At 40.5% G+C, this 10,186-nt stretch overlaps 1 protein-coding gene across 1 annotated transcript; it reads left to right on the top strand.

Annotated features, from left to right (window-relative positions):
* The first annotated feature begins 670 nt into the window (after positions 1 to 670).
* Positions 671 to 9,921, top strand: LOC124139542 (thioredoxin reductase-like selenoprotein T1b). The gene is made up of 5 exons (XM_046506682.2): positions 671 to 869; positions 1,615 to 1,852; positions 4,094 to 4,181; positions 6,045 to 6,190; positions 6,889 to 9,921. Exons 1-4 carry the CDS (start codon positions 703 to 705, stop codon positions 6,152 to 6,154), a joined length of 603 nt encoding a protein of 200 aa, XP_046362638.1. The 5' UTR covers positions 671 to 702; the 3' UTR covers positions 6,155 to 6,190; positions 6,889 to 9,921.
* The last annotated feature ends 265 nt before the right edge of the window (positions 9,922 to 10,186 follow it).

Below are 10,186 nucleotides of genomic sequence, written 5' to 3'. Positions count from 1 at the left end.
ATGACAACACACGAATATTTTCCAAGTTGATCATCATTTTACCTGTAAAAGTACATTTTAAGGGTAATCACAGTGTCAGTAAGGACAGGCTAGATAAGGGCATTTTTGCGTTATTTTGATATATGCTCTTTTTATAGTCCTTTGACTCGTATTTATTAAATGAAGCCAGAAAAGCTGTTTCCGACAGTACTTCAGCTTTTCCAGTTTACGCTTAGACGGAACCCAGTCAAAACAATGGCCACGAGAAGGGCACGAGTCGTCATTCGGCTTATCCCGGAATAACACGAGTTGGTCACGAATGCGTAATGTTATCAATATTTGACGTCATGAACAATGGATGACGTCAGATGGTATTGTTCTAAACAATACAATAGTCTGGTGTCATACGGCCATAACTGACCATTTAGCATTGAAAATCGCTATAATGCAAAGTTCCATACACATATATAAGGTATTTACCCGTATAAAATTATGAGAATGTTCCCCGTGATATAAAAAAGACATGTAATCACATTTATTTTGATACATATGAATGGCCCATTATAACCAGGAAATATGTTGCTAATATGTTTACTAATTAAATTGTAGTAACAGCCGCTTATCACCACGGGGATGTTGGACGGTGAGAAACGCGCGACAATCGTCATCCCCGGAATAGTACGGATTTCACCGAGTTGTACCGGAAGTGAGCAACTCGACAAAATGGCGATCACCACTGGGTGGTCGTTTGCAGCATTGGCTGCTTGTTTTTTGCTCTTTACCTGGAAGGATTTGACACAGTCACAAGAAATTAATATAAATGCTCACAAGGACATCAAGGCCCCCAAACTTGCGCAGTTTGCGGGCCCCACTATAAGATTTATGTTCTGGTATGTGCGTTCTGAGCAATGTAGACAATGCAGTGCAAGTCATGGCTTCATTTCGTGATAAGACAAACGTGTTGCGCAGTATTAGAATATTTGTGTTTGATTATGTGGTGCTATTGTAGAATCTGTTTGCCACCCAGTAGTATCAAGAAGAATTACGTCCACATAATAGAGAATCTACATATTTACTTCTATTGTGTACATAATACAGTTAGGATGCTAGGGGTAGTTATGTTTTTTGTCTGCCCCAATTTTAATTTAATACTTGGATCGTTGAAAGGAAAACAGTGGCAAACCTATTCTTTAGCCAAAATATTTGCATGACCTATAATAGGCACAGTCAATAATCATCATTAAAATCTGTCCCTTTCTATTATAAATTCCTTATTTAGAAGACATGGATATTTCTGTGTGTCAGTTTCTGCAAATGTATTTAAGTCTGGGAGCACCTTTAGAATACAGTACCACACTTTCTTGTGATGACGATCTCTGTCGTTGGTCACATTTCTCAAAGATAACACACTGCATTTTAGAAAATGTATTAAGTTCTGATAAGTAAATAGTCATGTGCATTGATGTGTGTTGCCGGTGTTCTTTACATTGAAGAATCTACAATGAGTTGTTGTTTGTGTTATAGAATATATGTCAAATACAAGCATTCTTTTATTTAATTCCCATTCATATATCGCACCTCTTTTATATTTACGCTTTGTAATGTGTTTATTCATGTATAACCTTTGTGTTGCAGTTATTCCTGAGGGTACCGGAAAGTGTTTGACCAGTATGCTCAAGCACTTCACGACCGCTTCCCTAGTCTGACGGTTGTTGGCGACAATTACCCTCCGCCACCCGTCAAGGCTATGCTTGCTCAGTTCTTTTCTATCTTTAAACTTGTCCTCATTGGTCTGGTTGTCTCTGGATACAATCCTTTCCCTCTCCTCAACATTGAAACCCCTGCCGCCTACAGATGGGCAACGGAAAATAAGGTGAGACATTTGGCCTTGAGGTAATGAATCTTATGAAAAAAAGTAGTCTGGAAAGCAGCTTCTGTATTTTCGGAGCACCTTTAGAATACAGTACCACAACTTCTCGTGAGGACGATCTCTGCTGTAGGTCACATGTCACAAGACAAGCAACCAGTTTTAGTGAGAATCCGTCGGACGCGAACCTGTGACCTTCGGATTGTTAGCCTGACAGCTAACTGACTGAGCTACGTCCACACTGTTAAACTTAGTGCAAATTTACCTAGTCATGTCTATGACGTTACGGAACTGAACGAAAAGGGTCGAATAGGTGACAGACACTTACAAAGGTTACGGGTAGGCATGGTGTCTCGTGACTTTAGTCTACGCACACTTACGAATGATCCCGATGCCATTTGGCACACTCGTCCCATTCCGTAATCTACAAGATACCGAGTGGTGAGGGATGAGCCGATATGCCGAGAATTGAAAACGGCTCCAGGCGTCAGGCGACGAACTTGCGAGTGCGCATGAATGATATGGTATTTAATAAATCGTCGGGTGATTTTTGTGACAGAAAAGTGTGGAAGGGAACACTGTAAGGATGATGTGGATAATAGTAAGGAACGAGGGAGGCGTGTGCATGGCTAGTGATGACACAACGGTGAGTTCGCTTTTGAATCAGTACTGAAAAATGTAGCCGGTGAAAGTGGCTTGTGTGAATGTTTCAGGACAGTTTCCAGTAGCCAAAATATTGGACACAAAACCATTTCATCCTTTTTACTCGACGTTTTTGTGGGAAGAATATAAGGAGCCGCTATATAATCCATAATAGCCACTAAACGAGTACCTAGCCCCTAACCCTAATGATCGTAAAGGGGTGATTGATCGTAAAGGGGATCCAAGGGTTAAGGATAGACTTAGGGTAATCTAATAGCCACTAAATGGGTTCCTAACCCTAATGATCGTAAAGGGGTGATTTATCGTAAAGGGGGTCCAAGGGCTAAGGATAGATTTGGGTGTAACCTACCCTAACACTGGCGACATTTGGATGTGTTCAGCACCACTAAATATCCCTAACAAACTACATTCTTGTGCATAATAATGAAAATTAATGCACCGAAAAAATAATATATGTATATTAGCTCCCATTTATAACCCTTTTAGCCACTTGAATTACGAGAAAAACGAAATAAAAAATATATAAAAAATAAAAGTGCTTTCGTAAACTAGCGCTGGCTATAAAATGCGCCGCCGCAGTCTATATTCAGTAAACAAATATCCAAAACTCTCCACAGCGCTTGGCGTATTCAGTGACATTTCGTGTAGAGATGATAGATCACTGGGAGGAGCTTATGCACACACGATATCCCCTGACGTCACAGGGCATTGTTACGCCGGTGTGACTGGCAACACAATACTACAAATTACGTCATAGAGTAGGATCACGTGTTTGAAAAGTTTGTGGTACTGTATTCTAAAGGTAGGCCGTATTTTCATACACAATGTGAAAATCAGAATTTGCTCTCTCTTTTTCATCTCGCTGATAGCATGTTGGACCCAAAAAATATTTTCTTAAGAAGGGCCCACAGAAGTTGACATGACATATAAACATGATAAAAGATATATATATTTAACATGGGAGTTAAACAAAACTTTTGGTTGATTGCTCCTTTTTTTTTCTTTCTTTGTTTTTTCCACCAGTGGATAGGTATTTTTCCTGTGAAAATATGACTCTTTGCAGGGATGTGAAATATCCGCGGAAACGCGGAAAGTTACGTTTTTTAAAACACTAGTCCTCGGAAAAAATCATCACCCGCGTAAAAATATAATCAAAGATTAAAATAAAAACATCCCGAAAAATATGGTCGCAAATCCGGACAACCGTCTCATATTGTCCTGTTTTCGATCAGAGCTTTCAGCAGCATAGGTTTTCGGACATCATACGTTCTCTATCACGAATATTTGCACTATAACGTGGGGTGTGTCACACAGAAATTGTAAATACTCAGAGTCAGATGATGGCTTGTGTTTAAGATAAAGTTGTCTTTTAGTTGTCTATTAGCCTGTAAGTGAATGATTTGCCTTCTTGATATCTTCAGGAGAAAACACTTGTTATACATAGCATTTACTTTGTGTGTGACAGCGATCGATCAGTGTATCGGGAAGTGGATTTTTGCATCGGTGTATCTCCCCCCCCCCACACACACACACACTTATTGAAATATTCAGCCTGGTATATATATTGCTCCCATTCTATTGCAGATATATGCCTGCCTCATGGTGTTTTTCATTAGCAATGCTGTAGAAGGGCAACTCATTTCTACAGGGGCTTTTGAAGTTTCTTTCAATGGTGAGTTGGAATGTCATGTTTGTCTGATTCCCTTGCAGTACTAATGGATGTCGTTCCATTGTTTGTGTGCAGTTATAGTTATGTCACTGTTCCAGTTGGGTGGTAACAATATAAGAATGATCATAATTGTTGTCACACCATGCCCAGGGCCTGTAGGATTCCATGGAATATCGGTAAACTGCAATATGCTTTTTAAACAATACATATTCTGGTATGTTGGGTTATAATGTGTGTATCGTCTAACCTAACCTCTACACAGAAATTCATTCACAAATGTACCCGTGAAGATCCGGAGTAGAATAGGTCTTCAGCATCCCATTCTTGCCATAAAAGGCGACTATGCTTGTCGTAAGAGGCGACAAACGGACTTGGGTGGTCTGGCTCGCTGACTTTGTTAAAGCATGTCATCAATCCCAATTGCATGGATCGATGCTCATGATATCAACCACTGGATTGTCTTGTCCAGACTCGATTATTTACAGACCACTGTCATAAAGCTGGAATATTGCCGAGTGCGGCGTAAAACAACAAACCAAACCAAAAATAATTCACAAATGATGTTTGTGAAATGGATTGATAAACATAGAAAAAGCAGAAGCGATTTTTCCCTAACATTATTATCTCCCCTGCATCCATGACTTACAAAATGGCAGCAACTGACCATGCTGAGTAATATTTACTTCAGTGTGTAAAACATAGGATCTGCACGTACAAACAGTGTCAATAACTGTGAAACACTTGGACTCACGATATAGTAAACTACATTTATATTACAAACATGCTTATAACATGTGTAACGACCTGACAGATATGGACCCGTGAAGATCCGGGGTAGAATTGGTCTTCAGCAACCCACACTTGCCGTAAAAAGGTGACCAAGCTTGTCGTAAAAGGCGACTAACGGGATCGGGTGGTCAGGCTCGCTGACTTGGTTTATACATGTCATCGGTCCCAAATGCGTGGATCGATGCTCATAGTATTAATCACTGGATTGTCTGGTCCAGGTTTGATTATTTACAGACAGCCATCGTATAGCCGGAATATTGCTGAGGGCTGCGTTAAACAATAGACAAACAAACAATAGTGAACTACGCTTATGGCTAAGTAAAATAAGGGGCCCTTTGAGTTCGTTATGACCATAGTTTACTGTATATCCCAATGTGTATCCCTGTACAGATATCACTGGATTGTGTGGACCAGGCTTGATTATTTACAGACCACCGTTATATTGCTGAAAAAATGTTGTGTGAGGTGTTAAACAACAAACAAAGAAACCTGTATTGCAAAACATTTTTTTGTCAACACTCTGCCCTAATAACCTGCATCACGCCAGGTTTTCATGTCGGGTACGAGGTAGTACTTAAACAGACATGTTCAAAATTGAGGAGGGCAGTAGGACTTTTCTGATCTTTTTTATTGAAAACAAATGTGATGAAGAAGGAGGATTCCAAGTGACATGCCCAGAAGACATTTTTTATTTTCTTTAGCTGAACTGAAATGCAATTACTATAAGGGAGGCATTGCAGACATTAGAGACCCACCTCCTTCCATTGTTCAGAATAACACGAGGCATGGGTGTTCCAGTCATCCAAGGCGCCGTAATTTGCTGTGCAAAGTAGCTACCCTTGGGCACGCCAGAAACATATGATTTTGGATTCGAATCTTGGTTCGCCCTGATTATGTTTCTAGGTTTGTCAGCCCCATACCCGTGCTCGTGGGTTTCACCGACCTGCATCACTTCGAGCATTCCTCCCACATTAAGCTTACATGCCGTGATATAACTGGAATAATGTTAAAAGCTGCGTTAAACCCAACTCACTCAGAATAACACATTGGTAATACATGTTTCTGTTGCTGGTGCAGATGTGCCTGTCTGGTCGAAACTGGAGACAGGACGTATACCTTCCCCATCTGAGATGTTTCAAATGATTGACAATCACATGAGACTGAGCAACAACCAGCAAGTACAGTAGACCTGGGCCTTGTCTAACACGTCCGATGTTTGCCAGGTAAGTACCCCCACTAGCATGTTAACACATTCATTCTCGTGATAGAATTACTCCAGCAATAGGGATTGTAAAATTAGCCGAAGTATATATTGATAGAAAAGACTAAGGTTAGGTACAACATATTGTTTCCCGTTGTCAATATTGAAATCTGAACCGATTCCCAACACTAACTTGCATATCTTTACCTTTGGTGCTTGTAAGGGAGGTAACTGTTGTGATAACATCAAAACATTTTGGTATCATCAGTTTTCACTGGTTTTGCTGTTGTACTTGTAGGGATACAGTTGTGTGTATTTGTCATGGCGGGTGCCATTGTACAAAGCGATCTTAGCGGAAAGGTGATCGTAACTGTCATACCTTAGCATAGAAGAATTTGTCCGGGTTAGAATTTGTCTTCACATCCCATGCTTGTCGTAAAAGGTGACTTACAGGGCAGGTGGTCAGACTCGCTGACTTGGCTGATTCATGTCATTGTATCCCGATTTTGTAGTTTGATGCTCATGATGTCAATCAGTGAATAATCTGGTCCAGACCCGATTTTTTTCTTTCACTCACCCAGAAACTCACCCATCCATCCACTCCCTCACTCACCCACTCACTCTCTCACCCACCAATTCACCCATCAGCCCACTGACTCAAGCACTCACCCCTCACTCACTCTCTCACCCACTCACTCACTCCCCCACTCACTGTTTCAGATGAGCCCACTTTGACTGGAAGCAAGTTGGCGCACTGCTGTCCTGAACTCATGAAGGTCCAAGTTCAAAGCCACCCGTGCTGACTTGGACCGGATCCCTGTCAGAGTACAGCCGTCATCCAATTTCCTCTGCAGTTACTGTTGCTCAGCTGGCAAGAATTGCAACTGTTGGCTACAAGGCTTCTTTCTGTCTATTAGTTCAGACAAGAAGAAATCCATTCATGGTTTGAAATCAGCACTAGAAATTTGTACAAGAGGTAACTGTTTTATGTAATAATTTATGGTGAATTATGCAATTATGTCAAGTATTCTTGTCATACAGAAAGAACTTGTATTATGATGTAATGGATGTGTTTGTTGAATGTTGGCATGTATAAAATGGCAGACTGCTAGCACGTCAATGCTGTTACTGGATTGACGTTTGTCATGTTTGATGGGGCTGTAATGTACTTGAAAATTCTGTATCACTACGTTGACTGAAACATGCTGTGATGTACAAAGTAATCGTAGTAGAGTGAGTGAGTGATCAGTTGAAGGAATTAGACTCCATGCGGATTTTGAATCTGTTATTAATCTTTGTCATTGTAAAACATTAGTAATTTGTCATTGAAATACACCTTGTATTAGTTATGAAGGATTTGCTGGTCGCGAGTTTGAATTCCACAGTGGCACTGGTTATGGCCGTTTGTTTACCATCACTCTGCCCATGATCCTTGGTTTCAGCAGAGCGATAAGTGCCAACCAGTTCGGGCTTTCCCCCCAGAGTAAGCCTGCAGAGACAACGAAATACCATATTTCCTCTATTAGATGTCGGGCCTCTAATAGAAGCCGGGTCAATTGTTCAGTGCAAAAAATAGAAGCCGGGACTCTAATATTAGACGCCGGGTCGATCAATTGAAACAATTAATGATCCCTTTTAGTGAAATGGGGGTATTAATAGAAGCTGGGCCTCTAATTGACGCCGGGTCAAAGACTTGTCCGAAATAAATAGAACGCTGGGCGCCTATTAGAGGAAATACGGTACTGTTCAAAGTGGAGTAAGCCCCAACTCACTCACTCACTCACTCTCCCATTACCAACACTCGCTGTTTGTTACCCTGTCAGTTGATATATATTTGGCAAATATGTCTTCAAGGAAATCTTTTTGTTTAAATTAGTGTGACAATTAAATGTATTGATCCTTTTGAAGGAATATTCTTATGGATATTCCATGTTTAGGTCAGCCCTAATAAATCGTATTTAAAGACATTCATACAGATATTTTCTTACAGGTATGCAGAGGGGTAAAAAGCAAGGGAATTGTATTCAGTTTCTATTAATCATGTTTGAAAGTTCTTTGAGATTGATCCTGTGGCACTTAGCATGCTGGCATGAGGTTAATGATGTATGCATTGTATTCAGATTTTGATTCTATTACACAAGAATAATATTTTGATAGTGTTTTTTTTAAATAGACTGCACTAATGTTGGGTGTCTATTCCTTTTTCTTGGATCCAAATGTTCGCCATTGGGGTGCACAACCTGCACTATCAAAGAAATCAAAATTTGTATTTTTGAGGAGATCTGTATTTAAGAGGATTGACATTTAAGGAGTTTGGTACGATATCCAGAAAAAGTGACTCTGTAATCATGTTGTTCGTTGTGATGTTATATACTGGTTTAATTTACATGTGTATCACAGGTTCTATATTCTGGTGTCCATCCCTGTTTTATGAACAAACTTACTGGTGCCATTTTCAGCTTTTGTCATGGCCTTTAAAACTCACGTTAAATATCACAAAGATTATCAATTATCATCATGTCAATGGCTATGTCTATGGTATATGCAGGGGGCACAGGTGGCCCAGCCCTCTAGGGTGCTGAGATTTGCTTTGCAGAGTTGCGTCCCTTGGGCACGCCAGAAACCTATGATTGTGGGTTCGAATCACGGTTCGCCCCGATTATATTTCTAGGATTGTTAGCACCGTACCCGTGCTCGTGGTAAACGTCGAAGACCTGCATCACTTCGGGCTTTCCTCCCACATAAAGCTGACACGCCGCAATATAACTGGAATACTGTTGAAAGCGGCGTTAAACCCAACTCACTCACTATGATATATGCACAAATTGCACGTCCATATGTTTAAGTATGATGATGTACAGCTATGATTCCAGGCTTGCCTCCTGCTCCACTGGTTTGTCCAGCACATCATGATAGACAGTTGGGACGTCATTGACATTCGCTGAACACATTTTGGGTTGGTGGGTTGCCTAGCGGTTAAAGCATTTGTTTATCACACTGAAGGCTCGGGTTTGATTCCCAGTATGGGTACAATGTGTTAAACCCATTTCCCCCCTGCTGGACATTATTGGAGTATGACTATAAGCAGTAAAAAGAACATACTCTCTAATATCCTTCAAGTAACTTCCCTATCGCGTATCGGGTTGTTGGCAATACATAACCTTGTTGTAAGCATCCTTGATCATCCAGGGTATTGTTACCCTTGGTCCATTTGCTATGAATGTTCTTTAGCTGGAATTAATGTCATTCCTGAGTATAAAGCTGGGCCCAGTTACCCCTACTCCGAGTTGTATTAGAACCAAACAATTGTCATATCGCCACTTGGACGAACAGTCAAATTGAAAAGGACATTTTTGGTATTGTTACAATCAAACCAGACTCAAAACATGGCTAAACTGTATGGTGGTGCATTTGTTTGGATACTTATTGTAATATAACGGCAATAAAATACCCTGGATTAGCGTGGATGCAGTTATCAATGTGGTATATGGAATGGAAGACTTACCAGTCAACCTGTATGTTCAGAAGCAACACAACTAAGCAACAAGACCCCTCCAGTATCTTGCTGTGTGTAACTGTAGGGGGTAGTGGGAGGGGGTTCTTCCATCCAGTCTTTGGGGACTAGGGACCTTCACTCTTGTCAGCCATCATTCCATGCTTTTGTTGTTATATGACCTAGATATTCTGATGTAATATTTCATTTCCCCCCCTCTTGTGAAATATATGTAAATAAAATTTGTGATTTACAGTGTGGTTTAGTCTTGATTTTTCTGTTTTGATATCATGTTGATTTGCATGCTGTTCTTGTCCAGTTTTGTGAAGTATAAGGCAAAAACAAAATAGTCTTGATTCTCAGGCACATCCTGGTTATCAGAAAGTCTGGGGCCCGTTTTCGTTTTTATTTCCATTTCGGAAAAAAAGGTTGATGGTACACGACTGTTTATTTGGTTACGTACTAGTTTGAACAAGCAAACAAAACACACGGCCCACCCGCACTATATTTTCAAAAAATCATTGC

The sequence above is a fragment of the Haliotis rufescens genome, unplaced genomic scaffold, assembly GCF_023055435.1.
Source record: "Haliotis rufescens isolate VD_foot unplaced genomic scaffold, xgHalRufe1.0.p SCAF_9, whole genome shotgun sequence".
In the NCBI taxonomy this organism is placed as follows: Eukaryota; Metazoa; Mollusca; class Gastropoda; order Lepetellida; family Haliotidae; genus Haliotis; species Haliotis rufescens.
The sequence above is the reverse complement of the archived record's forward strand: the minus strand, read 5'-3'. Positions and strand labels throughout refer to the sequence as shown.